The sequence below is a fragment of the Stegostoma tigrinum genome, chromosome 2, assembly GCF_030684315.1.
Source record: "Stegostoma tigrinum isolate sSteTig4 chromosome 2, sSteTig4.hap1, whole genome shotgun sequence".
Taxonomy (NCBI): domain Eukaryota; kingdom Metazoa; phylum Chordata; class Chondrichthyes; order Orectolobiformes; family Stegostomatidae; genus Stegostoma; species Stegostoma tigrinum.
Genome location: NC_081355.1, coordinates 10,313,583 through 10,333,940, shown reverse-complemented (window position 1 = coordinate 10,333,940; position 20,358 = coordinate 10,313,583). Strand labels below are relative to the sequence as shown.

The 20,358-nt window shown below is 47.7% G+C and overlaps 1 protein-coding gene across 11 annotated transcripts in view; it reads left to right on the top strand.

The window, feature by feature from the left end:
- The window catches only part of rreb1a (ras responsive element binding protein 1a), a 261,578-nt gene that overhangs the window by 160,797 nt on the left and 80,423 nt on the right, over positions 1–20,358 (top strand). For all 11 annotated transcript variants that reach the window (XM_048548295.2, XM_048548303.2, XM_059652248.1 and 8 more), the window contains 2 exons: positions 4,775–4,864; positions 7,767–7,930. In XM_048548295.2, the coding sequence (XP_048404252.1) occupies positions 4,775–4,864; positions 7,767–7,930 (254 nt within the window). The remainder of the gene's footprint in view (positions 1–4,774; positions 4,865–7,766; positions 7,931–20,358) is intronic.

Here is a 20,358-nt window from a genome sequence, read left to right as displayed (position 1 = left end):
CACTCTTCACTCTGGGCCTTGGACAGTGAGAGCTGCTGACCTCTTTGAGCAGGAGAGGAATTGTCCCTCAGTCTCCCACACTCTAGGCGAAAAAGATTCCAGCCTGTCCAGCCTCTCCTCGTAACTCAAACCTTCTAGTCCAGGTAATCTCTTAGTAAGTCTTTTCTGCATTCTTTCTAGTTTAATGGTATCCTGTCTGCAGTAGGGTGACGAGAAGTGCATATGCAGTTCTCCAAATATGGCCTCACGAACATCTTGTACAGTTGTAACAAGACAATCGTTAGTGGAACACACACCTCCATAAGGCTGTGCAAACTTCATGTTAAACGATCAAATGCACTGAGCCACTGCTGTTTCAGGATTACAATCATTTAGTAAATCCTCACGGCTTTTCCCTGCCTTGTCGATGGTATGTGACAACAGTGCTGGAAACAAGAGATTTTTGTTTATGGAGGAGGAGACTTAAGGCCAAACCACAGCCAACAACCTGTCCTGAAAACTCTGCTCGCATTTTTGACAGCTGTTACAAATTTCACCACAGCAGCTGGTATAATCCACATCATCCTATAACAATCTATAGCATCCAAAATAAGATTCTTTTTTTAAAAAATGAAAAGGCCAGTTTGTCCTATCTCCTAGTGGCAATGAGTCCTTCAAGGTCCAGAAATCCAAGATCCAAAGGCAAATCTTCACCAAAAAGTGATCCTTGGACAGTACCCTATCTGTGTGCCAAGTTTCAGTGAATTCCATCCATGAGATTTTAGATACATTGCCTGCAAGCCAGGATGAAGCATTATCTCTGTCCAGCCTCAATGGTGGAGGTAATAAAATATACTAGGAGGTGTTTTATATGCAGATGTACACTTAAGTATGCACATGACCAACTAATGGTAATACTGAGCAGTTCAGATTCCAGAATGAAATCTGGCTCGATAGATGAAATGTTTTCATTTGTTTAGCTAGTTAATGTGTTAAACATGTTGACATGAGGTTGCAGCTTTCTTTAGCGGCAGAATAGATCCAAAATCTATAAATATTGAAAAACCTACCCATTTCACTTGGTGTACAGACTGAAACACCAAAGTACATCGGGCTGGCTTGTGCTAAAACTGAGCTCAGATGAACAGAAATGTAAATATAGATATTAAATATCTATAGTGAGGCCAAAATCTATAAATATCAAAAATCAAATATTCAGCCTGTTTTCCAATGCTATCCCTTCCAGAGACTCGAGGCTAGAGAAATGTCTACCCCTATCTTAATGCCTTCAGTTTGTACTGAACTGACTCCCTATACTTTGCTGTGGTCTGTGGAGATAATTCAGTGGGGTCTAATCCAAGCCTGTTGACGTGAACTTTTCACAAATTTGAGAGCCTAAACTTTCTCTGTTCTAATGTCGCTCAGTGGTTAGAATTGCTGCCTCACAGCATCAGGGACCCGAGTTCGATTCCAGCCTTGGGCAACTGTCTGTGTGGGGTTTGCACGTTCTTCCTGTGTTTGCATGGGTTTCCTGTGGGTGCTCTGGTTTCCTCCCACAGTCCAAAGATGTGCAGGCTAGGTGGATTAGCCATGGGAAATTGCTCATAATGTTCAGGGATGTGTAGATTAGGTGGGTTATAGGGAGATGGGTCTGGGTGGGATGCTCTTGAGGGTTGGTGTGGACTTGTTGGGCCGAAGGGCCTGTTTCCACACTGTAGGGATTCTATGATTCTATGATAATGACCTGCAGATTTCTAAATAAGGGTAGGGAGCTTAAGGTGAGGGAACCCCCAAGGGGCAATGACCGTAAAATGGTAGAATTCACCCTGCAGTTTGAGAGGGGAGGAGCTGGAATCAGACACAATGGCAATACAATTGAGGAAAAGTAACTACAAAGTTGTGAGGGAGGAGCTGACCAGAGTTGATTGTTAGGGAAACCTAGCAGGGAAGATGGTGGAGCAGCAATAGCAGGAGTTTCTGGGATAATTTGGGAGGCACAACAGAACCTCATCCCAAAACGGAAGAAATATACCAAAGGGAGGATAAGGCGACCGTGTCTGACAAGGGGAGTCGGGGAACCAGCACAAAAGTGAAAGAAAACACCTTACAATATGGTGAAGATTAGTGAGAAGCCTTTTAAAAACCCCGCAGAGGATAACTGAAAAAGCAGATGGGGGATCTGAGGTTGTTAGCTAGTAATATGAAATAAGATGCAAGAGGCTTTTCTTTTTAGATAAGGAAAGAGAGAGCCAAGAGTGACCGTTGGATCACTGGAAAATGAGTCTGGAAAAGTACTGATGGGGAACAAAGAAATGCAGACAAATGGGACAAGCACTTTGTATCAGTTTTCCCAGTGGAAGACACCAGCAGCATACCAGAACTATAAGGGAGTCAAGGAGCAACGGTGAATGTAATAGCCATTTTTAAGGAGAAGGTGCCAGGGAAGGTGAATAAATCACCTGGACTGTACCCCAGAGTTCTGAAGTAGATAGCTGAGGAAACTTTAGAGGAGTTAGTGGCGATCTTTCAGGAATCACTGAAGTCAGGGAGGGTCCCAGAGGACTAGGAAATAGCTTGTGTAACAACCCTGTTTAAAAAGGGTGGGAGGCAGAAGACAGGAAATTACAGGCTGGTTAGTGTGACCTCAATTGTTGGTAAGATTTTAGAGTCTATTATTGAGGATGAGATTGCAGAGTACTTGGACGTGCACAGTGAAATAGGGCTTGTGTCAGCACGGCTTTGTCAAGGGGAGGCCCTGCCTGACAAATCTGTTAGAATCCTTTGAGGAGGAGGTAATGAGCAGGTTAGACAAAGGAGAGCCAGTGAACATGATCTGTTTAGCTTTCCAGACAGCCTTTGACAAGGTGCTTCACAGTGGCCTGCTAAGTAAGACGAGAGCCCATGGTGTTAGAGACAAGGTACTGATTGGCATAGATAGGGGATTGGCGGACTGGCAGAAGGCAGAGAGAGGGGATAAAGGGGCCTTTTTCAGGATGGCAGCTGGTGACTAGTGGAGTTCCACAGGGGTCAGTGTTGAGGCCACAACTATTCGAATTATACGTGAACAATCTGGACGAAGGAACTGAGGTCATTGTTGCAAAGTTTGCAGATGACACAAAAATAGGTGGAGGGACAAGGTAGTGTCGAGGAAGCAGAAGCTGCAGAAGGACTTGAACAGGCTAGGAGAGTGGGCCAGGAAGTACCATACTCAGCAACGTAAACCTGTTTTGTTAACACCACAGAGATGTGCAATCACACACTTAATGACAACTGCTGAATTTAGTCACTGTCCTGGAAAGAGTCTCCGAACTTGTTTTATTTTTTTCAAACAAAAATCTTCACAGCAGTAACCAACATCTATCTGCCTGTATTTTCAAATTCACATTCTGAAAACAATATTAATGTTTATAAATTATGCATCTTTCATCACAATCTGTGTGTGCGTGTATGTGTACATATTCACACATAAACATTTGCAGTCTTCTAAAAATGTTATTGAATAGCCATTTGAGTGAGCTAGTATGGCAACAGTGGACTAAATGGGCACATTCTGTGCTACATGAAGCAATGTTTCTATGTAGCACCCATGGAGTGAAAAGGAAACAATTGTATTATTGGGAAGACAAAGACTTGATTGAGTAGGTTTATGGATGCAGCTTGTTTGTCTAATGTCATGACAGCTATGTTCCACCCAGATTAAACAGCCCTCATTCACTCCTGTATTCCACTGCCAGCTCCCATTCCAATAAAACTCTTATCACTAGCAAGAGACCTGGCTGGCTTTATTTAAAAAAATTGAACCTTAACCTCAACCCCAACATTTTTTTTCGTCATCTTGTGTACATTGTCCAAACAGGTGGTGACATGACAAATTAGGAATCTAGAGACTAACTATAAAATCCCTACAGTTTGAGGCAGGTCATTTGGTCCTTCAAGCCCACACCATCCCTTTGAAGATCATCCACCTAGAACCACTGCCCTACCCTATCCCTATAACCACACGTTTCCTATGGCTAATCCACCTAAACTGCACATCTTTGGACTGTGGGAGGAAACCCGCGCAGGCCCGGGGAGAGTGTGCAGACTCCACACAGACCGTCGCCTGAGGCTGGAATTGAGCCCAGCTCCCTGGCGCTGTGAGGCTGTAGTACTGACCACAGAGCCACTGTGCTGCCCCTGTATTAGGGACGTGCATTCAAATCCACTGTGGCTGCTGGTGGACCGTAACTTGTGGAATCTCGCTTCTGTAATGGTGACCGCCTGGGACCTGAATGAGTTCTGAACGTGAGCATTGGCTCACTGATGAAATCTGCCAGGTCTGGCCTCCATGTGATTCCAGGCTGAAAATGACTGTTGACTGTTTGAAATAATCTCGCAGCTACTCTGTTCGGTGTGGGTGACAGCGGCTGGACTTGCCACAGATGGCTGCTACCAATGAAAGAATAATTGGGGAAAATGAATGAATTGGCAGGAAAAGTAGAGTTCAAGTGTTTGTGAGCGTTCAAGTGCTCAGAGCTGACTGTTCCATGGGTGCTTTGGCAGAGGGACACCCTGCTGCAACTTGCCTGCTTTTTATTTTAAGAAAGTCATCCTCCCGTGCACATGTGGAGGAAGCATTTCTTGCAGAATGTTCAGCTTCTGTTGAGGAACAGACACTGACAAAGTGCCTGATGCTGCATGTAGTTCTGACTCATTCCTCTTTGCAACACAGCATGCTGCTGTCAGCAGCCTCTGACTTTGTTTTCACCCAAGCTCCTCCTCACTGATTCACGTATTGCTATTCTGCCATTTACAGGAAGCCAAAGAAGAGAAGTCTTTCTTTATCTGTCCACTGTGTGAGAAGGACTGTGGAACCCAGCACCAGTTAACAATGCATATTCGACAGGTAGGTTGTGGTTTGTGGCATCACTCTCTCAACTTGAGGCTGTTCAGGCCTGGTGCACTTTGTCGTTGGCTCTGATGTGGTGAAAAGTTATGCTCTGCCTCACAAGCCTTTACCATAAGTCAAGTGTTCTTGAATTAGTAAAGTCACGTTGCAAAGGAAGAAAAAGCAAACAAAAGAGCAGAGTTGCACAATGCACTTTCAGAACATTGTATAATTCGGAAGGCAGATCTTTGCAAGCAGCGTGTTTGCCTGTGAGACAGAGAGACAGAGAGAGAGAGAGAGAGATGGGTTCGATTCAGTGTGATGGCTAACTTCTGTTTGCATCACAGGAAGAACTCATGGGGGTTGTAGTTAACTGCAGTGCAAATAATGCGCCCAGCACTTCCCTGCCCCTTGCCAGTGTATGGGCTGAATTAAAGTGTGGCACTATGTTGCATTGAAGTGAAAAGTAGCAGGGTAAAACTCCATCTGACCCTGTAATAACAATCATCTTGCCTATACTATGAAGCTTCCCATTGTCATGTTTAATTGTGGCAGTTGTTACCTGCTCCACGTCCCTTTATAGAAACCCCACACAAACTCAGTCACTGTGTGTGTGTCCCCTCCTCACGTTGTGTGCAATTTGAGCACAACTATTTCAGACTACCTACTGTGCAGGCTGGGACAGTGGCTCGGTGGCTGGCACTGCTGCCTCACAGCACCAGGGACCCAGGTTCGTTTGCACCCACGGGCAACTGTCCATGTGGAGTTTGCACATTCTCCTCCATGTGCCCTGGTTTCCTCCCGCAGTCAAAAGATTTGTGGGTTGTGGCCATGCTAAGTTGTCCATATTGTGCAGGGATGTGTAGGTTAGATGGATGAGCCATGAGGAATGCAGGATTGTCGGTCAGGATGGGCTGCTCTTTAGAGTGTCACTGCAGACTTGGTGGACCAAATGGCCTGCTTCCACACTGTAGGGATTCTGTGATACCTTCTGAAATTTATATCCACACACCATAGCTTTTCTCAGTGACTGACATTTCAAACGTTGAAAATAAGGGAGTTAAATGAAAATGAGAAGCTGTACAGTTTTACACTGTGCTAGCGCTCAAAACGATCTTCCATGAGACCAGCCGGCAACAATAAGTGTTGTCTTCAGGTGAAGCAGTGTTAGAGGGCATGAGATAATTGGAATAGCTGGGCAGATGCGATTCGATCTGCGTTTTAAAGTCCTATCTGTGTGCTTACTTTTTAAATTCCACTTCAGGAAGTAGTTGCAAAGTGATCAGTTTACATCGCAGTTTTCCTTTTGAAAATTGTCCTGTAACTTTTTTGCTCTGAGTAAGTTTCAAGAAGCTTTTCTTTTATATGAAAGTGTCAGAAGCTAAACAATACACTGTTTGTACTGCTCCATCCTGTCGAAGCAGACATTCTGCATGGAACTCCGAATCCATTATCCTGGATGCAGCTCTGGGCTACAAATTGACAAGTTCAAGTTGATCCCAGTCTTTTGGGAGAGATGTTAAATAAGAACTTAACGGAAGTGTTGAAAGACCCAAAAGACAATATGATGAATAAAAGTAATCATGTTATTGGGGAAAGGCCATCTTTATTTTTAGAAAATTAGTTTTATACCTTCTGATTCTGCAACGCCATCTACAAGTCAGGAGTGTGATGGAATGCTCCCCACTTGCCTGGATGGGTGCAGCCCCAACAACACTCAAGAAGCTTGACACCATCCAGGACAAAGCAGCCGCTTGATTGGCGCTACATCCATCATCTTCAATGTTCATTCCCTCCACCACTGATGTGCAGTAGTACCAGTCTGTACTATCTACAAGATGTACTGCAACAGCTGCCCAAACTCCTTCGACAGAACTTTGTGAATCTGTGATCCCTGTCACCTAAAGGGACAGATGTATAGGGACACACACCACCCACAAATTTCCCACCAAGACTGCAGAGCACCTTGACTTGGAAATATCACTGTTCCTTCACTGCCCCAAGGTCAAAATCCTGGAAGTCACTCCCTAACAGCACTATGATGTCCCGACAGCTGATGGACAGCAGCAAAGAAGCTCAAAAGAGGGAGCTCACCAACATCTTAAGGTCAGTTAGGGATGGGCAATAAATGCTGGCCCAACCAGTAAAGTCCTGTGAATGAAAAGTGTGCCCTTTATTTGAGACATATGGAAAAGCTGTATCACTGAGGGTGAACAAATGGTTACAGGGAAACGCTTTGAATGATTTTGAACACATTTTGTATGAGTTTGCATAGCAAAACCCTGTAGTGAATGTGGGCAATGGCGTTTATTACAGAGGGAAATCTAATGCAGAATGTGTGACAGAAAAATGTGACAGTGGAGCATCAGCTTTTGCAGGCAGGAAGGATGCACAGACAGTAGTTACTGAATGATGTTTTTCCATTTTGTCATTCTGTTATTTACCAGCTGACCCGCAATTGGTGTCATAGTCGAGATGATCTATACACCATCTCTATCAGACTAATACTTTATGGTGCATTCATGCAGCAACATGCTGGAAATTAATAATTTAAGACAAAAAATGTAGTTGAAACTGGCCCTTTCTAAAATATAACTTTTAGACTTTTAAATGAGACTGAAGTAGATTTTGAGAATGCTCTCTGAAGGGGGATTTTTTTGTGACAATGCCAGTATTGGATTCTGTTATGCTTAGGGTTTTCATTCAGAACTGATTTCAGGGAAGCTACCTGTAATGTGTAATGTAGGGGTGGGCTCCATTAAACCTGGTGGTGCTGGTTTCAAGCTTGGACCTGACCTGGGTTTCGGCTGAATGGGTGAGGGGAAAACAGGGCAAGGTGCAGTGGGCCAGCAGTGTCCTTTTTACCCATCAAGCTCTGTGTTTGCTCATGTCGCTCATGGGGCTCCTTGTGTCTCTGCAGCACAATACAGATAGTGGAGGGAATACCCATTCCTGCAGCATTTGTGGCAAGTCCCTGAGCTCCGCCAGCTCCCTAGACCGTCACATGTTAGTCCATTCGGGAGAGAGACCGTACAAGTGTTCGATATGTCACCAGGCTTTCACCACCAATGGCAACATGCACAGGTGAGTACCGGCTGCTCAGGGTGGAGATGGTGGGGCAGCGGTAATGGTCACCGTGGAGATGGTGGGGCAGCGGTAATGGTCACCGTGGAGATGGTGGGGCAGCGGTAATGGTCACCGTGGAGATGGTGGGGCAGCGGTAATGGTCACCGTGGAGATGGTGGGGAAGCGGTAACGGTCACCGTGGAGATGGTGGAGCAGCGATAAACTCAGGATGGAGATGGTGGGGCAGCGGAAATGCTGAGGGTGGAGACGGTGGGGTAGCGGTAGTGGTCACCGGGGCGATGGTGGGGAAGCGGTAACGGTCACCGTGGAGATGGTGGGGCAGCGGTAACGGTCACCATGGTGATAGTGGGGCAGTGGAAGAGCTGAGGGTGGAGATGGTGCGGAAGCGGTAACGGTCACCGTGGAGATGGTGGGGCAGCGGTAACGGTCACCGTGGAGATGGTGGGGCAGCAGTAACGGTCACCGTGGAGATGGTGGGGCAGCGGTAACGGTCACCATGGTGATAGTGGGGCAGCGGAAGAGCTGAGGGTGGAGATGGTGCGGAAGCGGTAACGGTCACCGTGGAGATGGTGGGGCAGCAGTAACGGTCACCGTGGAGATGGTGGGGCAGCAGTAACGGTCACCGTGGAGATGGTGGGGCAGCGGTAATGGTCACCGTGGAGATGGTGGGGCAGCGGTAACGGTCACCGTGGAGATGGTGGGGCAGCGGTAATGGTCACCGTGGAGATGGTGGGGCAGCGGTAACGGTCACCGTGGAGATGGTGGGGCAGCAGTAACGGTCACCGTGGAGACGGTGGGGCAGCGGTAACGGTCACCGTGGAGATGGTGGGGCAGCAGTAACGGTCACTAGATTTGCAATCCCGAGGCCCTAGACCACCTCTAGGAAAATGGGTAAAAATCCCACCAGTGCCTGGAGGCATTTAAATTCAATTAATCCTGTATGGCGTCGAAAGCTACCGTTGGCAATGGTGACCATGAAACTATCACTGATTGTTACGTTCAGGGAAGGAAATTGACCTTCCTTACCTGGTCTGGCTGCATGTGGTTGAGTCTTAGCTGAAATGGCCCTGCAAACCACTCAGCTCAAGGGTGATGATAATTGGGCAACAAATAGTTTTGTCAGCGATGAGCACACCCCATGAAAGGAAAGCCACACAGTCTGTGGGATTGAGGCAAGGAGACGTTTTTCTGAGTGCTGGTACCATCTAGACCATGATGTGTGTTCTTGTTGTTTACTGGGCGCGGTGAGGATTTGGAATGCATCCCCCTTACAGGAGTTGTAGATTTAATTGTACCCATTGAAAGGGAACTGCATGAATACTTTAAGGGGAGAAGATGTTAAGTCTGGTGTGTGGGAGAGTAGCTGGTGAGTAGGACTATCTGGATTGCTGTTTGAAAGAGATGGTGAGACCTCGATGGACTGAACAGCCAAATTCTAGACTGTACGCTGTTCTGGGATACACGAGTTACCTAATAGTCCCCAAGTTTCCTCTTTGCTTTGTTTCCGATCTAAAGTATTTCTTTATTTTTAAGTTAGAGTAGCTTTTGCTTGAGACCCTTTCAGTCGCAGGGTAATGATTTGTCCTGGCGTGCTGGCTGTCACAGGGGTGCAGTGGAGATTCCTGTTCAAGCTGCTGCGATGATGTCAGGTTTGTGGCTCTGCCGTTCGGGGAACTGATACATCGAGAGCCGTGCTGCTTTCCATTTATGGGGTTGGGAGAGAGAGAGAGAGGCATCACTGATGAATCTTACTGACATCTAGCTAACAGAGCAGTGACGGACGGCAGGAGAATGTCACCTGCTCATCCCATCAGCCTGGGAATGATTACTCGGATATCAGAGGCATGACTGAACAGGGAGAAAACGATGGAAAAACTGCATCTCTCTTTTCATTGAGTGCACTTAGCGATTTGTAAAGACAACTGTCCTCATGAGGAAGCAGCTTTTCTGATTTAAAAATGAAAAGCAAAGGAAGCAACTTCATAATTCGAGTGAATTGCACTCAACACTTGCTTGTTGAGTGACCTCCTGTGGCTCTGCTCACTCTATCATGTGACACCAGTGTTGCAAAGTATGATGGAAGGATGCCATGTTTGGTGATTTTGTAAAACAAAACAGTAGCACTTTGTAGACCATGTATACTTCACATCGTGTAACTACAGCCTTTTAATATAGATAGATCGTCTCTGCAGTTATGGTGAATCCTGACTCTGAGATTGGATAAGGTCGTGAAACCCCTCTGAAATGACAAACCCTTCCCCTTTCGAATGATGTTATCCCATCTTACCCCAGGAATAACTCCGTCCCTTCCTGGGGAAGGCTAGCCCTGTTTCACTGACTAACGCAGTGCTGGTCCTTATTTCCCAAAGCGACTTTGTAGCAGGGATATCTTCCAGGAGCGAATAAGAGTAGCAGCTTTCGTAGGGAGGAAGCTGTAACAAAAGCAGGAATCGAGACAGTGCAATCAGCGCTGTTACAAAATCTCCGGCAACGCAGTTCACCCGGTTTCTTTCCGTCTTCCACAATCCGAGATCTCGTTTTCCGAGCGTTTTCGCAACCAGCCCTCGTGGAAGTGTCTGACTTTGGTTAGAGCCTGAACCGATGGGACAGCTCTAACCGAAGCCTGTGTTTCTTCGACCACAGCCTCGTTTCCGTGGTTACCTGTATCATAATTGTCCTGAGGAAACAGATGCTTCCAGCAAAGTGTGCTCTGCAGATAATGGGGACCAGGGCTGAAGTGACAGTCGATATGCATCTGGACATGTGGTTTTCATTTCAGGATCCAGTCACAGATTTTTTTTTCCTGATTTTCCTTTTTGTCGCACACATTCCCTTGATCATTTTGACTTTCTTTTCTTCCCAACCAAATCACACATTGCGGCATTAACTGATAAGACCATAAGGAAAAGGAACAAGAGTAGGCCGTTCAGCCCCTCGAGCCTGCTCCACCATTCAACAGGATCATGGCTGATCCGATATTCCTCACACCCAATTTCCTGCCCTTTCCCCATAACGCTTGATTTCCCCATAGAGCGAGAATCTACCTCAGCCTTAAATTTCCACCAATGTCGCTGCCCCGACACATAGCTCTCTGCGGCAGGGAGCTCCAAAGACACTCAACCCTCTGAGAGAGGAAATTCCACCACATCTCAGTTTTAAGCTGGCGCCCCTTTATTCTGACACTGTGATCCAGCATAATTAGTTGATTTCTGATCCTGAGCTAAGCCAGCATTTATGGTCCATCCCTATTTGCCCTTCAGAGAGTGGTAGCGAACCATCTCCTTCAACAGTAGCATGGTGTCACCTAGAGTGCTATTCAGAAGGGAATTCCAGGATTTTGACCCATTAACAACGGAGGAATGATGGGGGTGTTCCGAAGTCAGGGCGAAATGAAACTCGGAGGGTGGTTTTCTAGTGGGGGTGCTCCCAACATCCACAGATTCACTATCCTCAGAGCCTGATAGTTGTACAGCTCGAAACAGAGCCTTCAGTCCAACTCGTCCACACCAACCAGATATCCCAATCTGACCAAGTTATATTTTCCAGCATTTGGCCCATGTCCCTCTAAACCGTTCGCATTCATGCACCCATCCAGAGGCCTTTTAAATGTTTGTAATTGTACCAGCCTCCACCACTTCCTCTGGCAGCTCATTCCATTCACACACCACCCTCTATGTGAAAAAGTTGCCCCTTAGGTCCTTTTTTAAATCTTTCCCCTCTCTCCTCAAACCTCTGCCCTCTAGTTTTGGACTCCCCCACCCTGGGGAAAAAATGACAGGAGACGTAACCCGGTGTCGGCCCTGCTGAATGGTGACGTACTTCGATCATTGAACGCCCAGATGCAGGCCATTTTCCTGAGCTCTTGGTGTTTTGCAAGTCTCTTTGTGAACTCCAGATCAGTCCCCACCCGCTCCGAGGTTCCTCAAGTCAGAATCACCCTCATCTTCCCTTATCTCCCTGGGTGGCAGCCACCGCCCCCAAATCCGAATTCACTATCCAGGAAGCTTTTCCACTGCCTCCTCCACATTTCCAGGGAGGGCATCCTGGTATCAACGTACAAGTGTTTTCTGTCATGCCACCCTCGCGCGTCTCTGCCCTCTCTCATTCTCGTTCCTTTTCCAGGAAGGGAATAGCTCCTTCCAATCTACTATGTCCGATCCGCTCCTGATTTTCAGTCCTCTGTTGGATCTCCTCCTTCACTCCATGGAAAGCAGTCCCAACTTCTCCAATCTCAGGTCTCTCACTCTGGAAGCGTTTTCATGAATCTCTTCTGTACTTCAGTGTGTTTAAATCTTTCCTGTAATGTGGCACCCAGAATTGTGCATCATACTCCAGCTGAGGTCTGACCAGCTTCTTGCAGAAGTCCCACCATCACCACCTTGCTCTGGGGCAGCTGTATTTAGTGTAACTATCCAACGTGTAGTGTGTTATGAAGAAATCTAAGCCTGAACACAGCTCTTGACTTGACCTTCTCCTAAATCAGCCTGTCGTGATGTGGTCCTAAAACCACGCAGTGACACAGAAGGGGGATGAGCCTGTCCAGGGTTTTTGATAAACACTTCCATGAAACTGCTGCATGTTTGTACTGTTGTGATGTGGGCCCCACATACACCATCAGTATGGCATTGAAAAGGACACACAGGGCCAGTACTGTACATAGGAACATAGAGCAGGAGTAGGCCATTCGGTGCTCTGAATGATCATGGCTCATCATCCAACTCAGTACCCTGTTCCTCCTGCTTTAGCCCTGAGAACTGTAACTAACTCATTTGAGAACATTCAATATTTTGGCCTCAGTCACTTTCTGTGGAAAATAATTCCACAGGCTCCCCTCTCTCTGGGCGAAGAAATTTCTCCTCCTCTCAGCCCCGAATGGCCTACCCAAATTCTTAGGCCGTGACCCCTGGTTCAGGAAGAATGAAAACAGTGGAATTTCCAAGAAAAACTACCAACTACAACGATGAGCTGGAGTGGTGCAGAGAGATGAAGGAGCTGTTTGCTCTCTTTTTTTTAGTCAGAACTTCTCACAGTTTCCACCCTGTAGCCCCGGACTCAAACATGTCCCAAACATCTGAAGAGGAGTCACACTGGACTCGAAACGTCAACACTGTCTCTCTCCACACATGCTGCCAGACCTGCAGAGTTAGTCCAGCACTTTCTGCTTTTGTTTCGGATCTCCGGTACCCACTGCGTTTTGCTTTCGATTGACTCTTTACTTTTAAATTTTCTCAACAACCAGCAGCCATCTTAAAGACGTAGGCCCAACTTGTTGAAATTCCCTGTCCCCAGAAAGACCTCTTTAACCTTGCTTTCTATCCTTGCGAATGTCTGTACAATCTGCCCCTCTCCAGGTTTTCAGTCACCTGTCCTAATGTGCTTCAGGGCTAATTTTGATGGAGAATACTACTCTGAAGTGACTTGGGATGTTAAAGGCGCTTTACAAATACAGGTGCTTGTAGTAATCTCAGCATTTGATACACTAGTCTTGATATGAAGAGCCCATCTAGATTCATCCATTCAAATCCTCATCGGTTTCGATTTGCTCCTCCAATAATGTCGTGCCTCTGTTTGGGACACCTCTCTCTGCCGACGAAGGGTGGATTCCCCAGTAAATCCAGGGCGGCACGGTGGCACAGTGGTTAGCACTGCTGCCTCAGAGCACCAGGGACCCAGGTTCAATCCCATCCTCAGTCCGTGTGGAGTTTGCACATCCTCCCCGTGTCTGCGTGGGTTTCCTCCGGGTGCTCCGGTTCCTTCCCACAGTCCAAAAATGTGCAGGCTAGGTGGATTAGCCATGCTAAATTGCCCGTAGTGTTCGGAGATGTGTAGATTAGGGGGATGAGTCTGGGTGGAATGCTGTAAGGTTTGGTGTGGGCCTGTTTCCACATTGTAGGAATTCTATGATGATGAAATCCATCCAGTAACAAACTTCCAAGCAGTTCCAGTATAACTTCACTGCACAAAGGGAGCAGGCTCCTCCATTGTGGAACATTAACTGCATCTGACAGCCAGCTACTGGTGGTGGATGTGTGTGTGTGTGTTAATGGGTGTGGAATCTGAGGGCAGGATCTCTCTGGTTACTATTATCAAGCTGTCGTCTTTTTTTCTTCCTTCTCTGTTCGAACGGGGATGTCTTCATGTGTGGCAGTCAGAGGCATCCAGATGAGACCTTTTCTCTGCGCCCAGATCAGGGGCTGCAGAGAGAGAGAGCGAGATTCTGATGGTTTCCAGTGCTGTTTGTTAGCGAGCAGCATTGGTAGGGGGAGCGTGTATACACAGCTCAAATTAATTTGATGTTCAGTAGATAAACCTAAGACTTTAATGATTGTTTCATTGTCATGGTTAGTATTCCCCGTTCTGTTTGCGGGTGTTCACTCCAGTAAGATGTGAGTCATAGATGTGGTTCACGGTTCCATTGTGAAAGAGGAGGAGACAGGGATTGACACTTTATCTCAGGCCATCATTGACCTCTGCAATTAGTCACGTTGTGTCTGTAAGTCGATTTGGTTTGAACGTCACCTGAGGGGTGGTGACTAGATAATAAAATGTGAGGCTGGATGAACACAGCAGGCCAAGCAGCATCTCAGGAGCACAAAAGCTGACGTTTCGGGCCTAGACCCTTCATCAGAGAGGGGGATGGGGGGAGGGAACTGGAATAAATAGGGAGAGAGGGGGAGGCGGACCGAAGATGGAGAGCAAAGAAGATAGGTGGAGAGGGTGTAGGTGGGGAGGTAGGGAGGGGATAGGTCAGTCCAGGGAAGACGGACAGGTCAAGGAGGTGGGATGAGGTTAGTAGGTAGCTGGGGGTGCGGCTTGGGGTGGGAGGAAGGGATGGGTGAGAGGAAGAACCGGTTAGGGAGGCAGAGACAGGTTGGACTGGTTTTGGGATGCAGTGGGTGGGGGGGAAGAGCTGGGCTGGTTGTGTGGTGCAGTGGGGGGAGGGGATGAACTGGGCTGGTTTAGGGATGCAGTGGGGGAAGGGGAGATTTTGAAACTGGTGAAGTCCACATTGATACCATATGGCTGCAGGGTTCCCAGGTGGAATATGAGTTGCTGTTCCTGCAACCTTCGGGTGGCATCATTGTGGCAGTGCAGGAGGCCCATGATGGACATGTCATCAAGAGAATGGGAGGGGGAGTGGAAATGGTTTGCGACTGGGAGGTGCAGTTGTTTGTTGCGAACTGAGCGGAGGTGTTCTGCAAAGCGGTCCCCAAGCCTCCGCTTGGTTTCCCCAATGTAGAGAAAGCCGCACCGGGTACAGTGGATGCAGTATACCACATTGGCAGATGTGCAGGTGAACCTCTGCTTAATGTGGAATGTCATCTTGGGGCCTGGGATGGGGGTGAGGGAGGAGGTGTGGGGACAAGTGTAGCATTTCCTGCGGTTGCAGGGGAAGGTGCCGGGTGTGGTGGGGTTGGAGGGCAGTGTGGAGCGAACAAGGGAGTCACGGAGAGAGTGGTCTCTCCGGAAAGCAGACAGGGGTGGGGATGGAAAAATGTCTTGGGTGGTGGGGTCGGATTGTAAATGGCGGAAGTGTCGGAGGATAATGCGTTGTATCCGGAGGTTGGTAGGGTGGTGTGTGAGAACGAGGGGGATCCTCTTGGGGCGGTTGTGGCGGGGGCGGGGTGTGAGGGATGTGTCGCGGGAAATGCGGGAGACGCGGTCAAGGGCGTTCTCAATCACCGTGGGGGGGAAGTTGCGGTCCTTAAAGAACTTGGACATCTGGGATGTGCGGGAGTGGAATGTCTTATCGTGGGAGCAGATGCGGCGGAGGCGGAGGAATTGGGAATAGGGGATCCCCTTCCCCCACTGCATCCCTAAACCAGCCCAGTTCATCCCCTCCCCCCACTGCACCACACAACCAGCCCAGCTCTTCCCCCCCACCCACTGCATCCCAAAACCAGTCCAACCTGTCTCTGCCTCCCTAACCGGTTCTTCCTCTCACCCATCCCTTCCTCCCACCCCAAGCCGCACCCCCAGCTACCTACTAACCTCATCCCACCTCCTTGACCTGTCCGTCTTCCCTGGACTGACCTATCCCCTCCCTACCTCCCCACCTACACTCTCTCCACCTATCTTCTTTGCTCTCCATCTTCGGTCCGCCTCCCCCTCTCTCCCTATTTATTCCAGTTCCCTCCCCCCATCCCCCTCTCTGATGAAGGGTCTAGGCCCGAAACGTCAGCTTTTGTGCTCCTGAGATGCTGCTTGGCCTGCTGTGTTCATCCAGCCTCACATTTTATTATCTTGGAATCTCCAGCATCTGCAGTTCCCATTATCTCTGAGGGGTGGTGACTGTCTGGTTAAACCACTCGTGGTTCTCTTTCTCTGTCTCTCTCTTTTTGAGTTCCATCAGCTGCCCCGTGCTGAGATTTGAACCGGGGTGCCTAAACCATAAACTTGTGTCTTTAGGTTGCTGATTGGGCGTCATTAGCATGGTGCCACGGTCTCCCCTCAGATCTTTTCAGGCTTTGGCTGCATCAGCTACTGATGGTGGGGGTGGGCGTGGGGCTGGGGCTGGGGGTGATGGTGATGGTGATGGTGGGGGTGATGGTGTGGGAGGTGATGGTCCTGAACTCTGAAAAATGTTTGTTTATTCTGTACTTGGCATGACTGGAATGTCCTGAGGATGAGAATAGACCAATAGGGCTGGTCTCCTTCGAGAAGGGAAGGTGGATGTGGGGATTCGAAGAAGCTGCTTAGAATTACAAGATGCCCCAGGAGACTAAACAGCTCAAACGAAAACAGAGATTGCTGGGAAAGCTCAGCAGGTCTGTCAGCATCTGTGGAGAGAAATTAGAATTAACATTTGGGTCCAACAAACCTTCCTCAGAACGCAGGACTATTCTGCGGAAGGGTCGCTCGATCTGAAACATTAACCCTGATTTCTCTCCACGGATGCTGCCAGACCTGCTGAGCTTTCCCAGTGTTTCTGTTTCCGTTTCTGATTTACAGCATCCGCAGTCCTTTCGGTTCTTCCTTCATGTAGAGGAGACAGCGAGGGTTGAAAACTTCAGGTGATTGGCAAAGGAACATACTCAGGATAAGGGATAGGCCATATCGGCTGAGATGAGGAGAACTGTCTTCACCCAGCGAATGGGGAGCCTATGGAATTCTCTGACACAGAAAGCAATTGAGGGCAAAACATTGGATGTTTTCAAGAAAGAGACATAGTTCTTAGGGCTAAAGGGGATGAAAGAGTTTGGGGAGAAAGCAGGTACTCAGTTTTGATCATCACCCATGATTAAATAGCCGAATGGGCTCAGAGGGCTGAATGGCCCACTGCTGCTGCTACTTCCTATGTTCCTTTGGCAATGTGAGGAGAAAGGTTTTTCTTTTAAATGCAGTTCGAGGTTAGCATCTGGAAGAACCTGCCTGAGAATATTGGCAGAAACGGGTTCAGTCATAGTTTTCAAAAGAGAATTAGATTGTTACCTGGTGAGAGGAGATTTGTACAGCTGAAAGGGAAGGTCGAGGGTGGGTCAAGGTGAGTTGTAGGGGGCTAGGATGGACGTGCTGGGCAGAATAGCCTGCTACTAATGCAGCATTTTTATCCATTTCTTAAAATCATGAAGGGAAACAGCAGATTGTTACGCTGAATGGAGATGAGAGACCTGCAGGTAAAATAAAGGGCTTTAACACTTTCAAAATGATAAATTTCTGTTTCCAATCCCTATTCCGCCCAGCTGCTGCTCTGTGGTTTGAAGTAATAATGGCTGATGGCGTTCTGTTGCAATGTCAGTTGTGTTGATGTCATCTGCCTCTGTACAAGATCAGAATATAGGAGCAGGAAGAGGCCTTAGGAACCCACACCCACTACCCAAACTTGCTCTGCTATTCACTACGATCACAGCTGATCTGATCTGAGCCTCGGGTTTTCTGCCTGTCCTCCTAACCTATATCTCCTTTTAAAACAAAAGCCCAAAATTTCCACTCTGCCGAGGTCCCATGGCCCAGCCTCCACATTTGTCTGGGCTAAAAAAATTTCAAAGATTTCTAACTTTGCAGATGATGCAACACCTGATGGGACTGTTGAGTTTTAGGGAAGATGCAAAGAGGCTTCGAGGAGATTTAGACCCACAGAGTCGGGGTGTGCACAGTGGCTTAGTGGAAAGCACTGCTGCCTCTCAGCGCCACGGACCCCAGTTCAATTCCACCCTCAGGCGACTGTCTGTGTGGAGTTTGCACATCCTCCCCGTGTCTGCATGGGCTTCCTCCGGGTGCTCCGGTTTCCTCCCACAGTCCAAAGATGTGCAGGCTAGGTGGATTGGCCGTGGGAAATGCAGGGTTACAGGGCTGGGTGGGATGCTCTTTGCGGGTCAGTCAATTCTTGACGGACTGAGTGTCTCTATCTGCACTAAAGGGGATAATGTAATCCTATAACAGAGTGGGCAAGAGCACCGCAGATAGAGTTGCACTTGAATAAACATGAGATTATCCATTTTGGGAAAAGATGCCAAATATTTGATAAATGCCAAAAGTTCGGAAAGTGTTGATGCCTGAGGGAACCAAGAAGAGCCCTTGTATGTGAATGACTGAATGCGAGCAATCAGGTGCAGCAAACAATTAGGAGGGACAGGAAGAGGAAAGTCTTGCTTTAATTGTCTAGAGCATTGATGAGATCATGGCCTGGAGTATTGTCTATAGCTCAAGGAAAGATATACCTGCCCTCGGGAGAGGGAGAGAGAGAGAGTACAATGACATTCCCCGGACTGATTCCTGCAATGTGTGACTGTCCTATGAGGAGGCATGTGGAGACTGGACAGTTATTCTCTGGAGTTGAGAAGTTCCTCAAACTTTACACAATTCTTAAAGGGATAGACAGAGTCGATATGGGAAGGCTGTTTGATCCGGCTGGGGTAGGAGGTTCAGAAGGAGACGATGGAGTCTGCAAAAAGGAGATTGGTTGGTTTTGTTTTGAGGAAAATTTGTTCCCTGAAATTCTACCCCAGAGGGCAGTGAAGGCTCAGTCGTTGAGTATATTCAAGGCACAGATTGATAGATTTCTAGCCATTAATGACATTGAGGGTTGTAGGAGTTCCCAGGACCGTGGCATTCTGGTAGATGGCCAGACGTGGTCAAGAATGGTAGGGCAGATTTGATGGGTGGAATGGCCTGCTTGTTTTCGCAATCTTTCGAGAGAAGGAGTTCTCGAGTCTGTAGCCCTTCTATTCTGAAACAATGCCCTTCTAGTTCTGGAATTGCCATGAAGTGGCACATGACCTCTCACCAGTCACACCCCTCCTTCAATGAGGAGGTGGGTACCAGCCCACCATACCTGAGGAGTTGGCCTTGTAGATGGTGCAGTACTTAGATTTTACATAGAACTTACATAGAATCCCTACAGTGTGGAAACAGGCCCTTCGGCCCAACAAGTCCACACCCACCCTCGCAGCATCCCGCCCAGACCCATCCCCTTATAACCCACCTAAGCTGCAGTGGTCTTGGATAGCTTCTGTGCTTGATGGTTGATGGAGACTGGACTGGGAGGCAGTGATGTGTTTATGACGTTATTTCACGCCTGTCTGCAGCAACTTCTAGATGGTGTCTCTACAGTGTCCTGTAATTAGGCTGATTAAGCTTTTGAACGTGTTCTGCAGGTATGTGTTCAGTCACTTTCTGTAAAAAAAATTTCAACGCCCTTTGGGATTCCCTTGTTAAACACCCATGGGAAAGAAATGACATTGCAAGGCCTAGATCCTTTGATGCTTAACACTGAAAGCAGCGGCTTTGGTGGGGGGAAGTGAATGAATTTATTTGTAAGCCTTGCTTAGCATGTTGGAAACAAAAGTCGGACCAGTGTAAAGATGGGAACTGGCCGCCACCATTGCACTATAGCTTCACTGACTTGGAGATAGAAGAGACTGCAGATGCTGGAGGCTAGAGTCAAAAACCATGGAGCTGGGAAAGCACAGCTGGTCAGACAGTGCCAGATGCTGCCTGACCTGCTGTGCTTCTCCAGCTCCACGTTTTTTGACGCTGACTGCATTGATTTGCCTCCCCACGGATTCAGGATCACAGCTGTCACTGAGTACTGTTTTGTTAACAAGAGGATATTGGCCACAGATGTGTTGGCTGTGGAGGTGACCTTTCTGTATGAGAGGAAGATGTTCCCTCAGCTCCTCAGAAAGGGTCACTGGACCTGAAATGTTAACTCTGATTTTTTTTTTCTTCACAAATGCTGCCAGACCTGCTGAGCTTTTCCAGCAACTTCTGCTTTTGCTTGAGATGCTTTGTAGGGCAAAGCCTTGCCAGATTTTGCCAGTACTTGGATTTGTCAGAAATTAGAAAGGTTTGCATTGGTATGGCACCTTTAACCATTCCTGGACTCTTTAAATTACTCTGCAGCCAGTGCAGTACTCTTGAAGTGTGGCCATTGTTGTATGTGACAGTCAAATATGCAGCCAGCAAGCTCCCACAAACAGCAG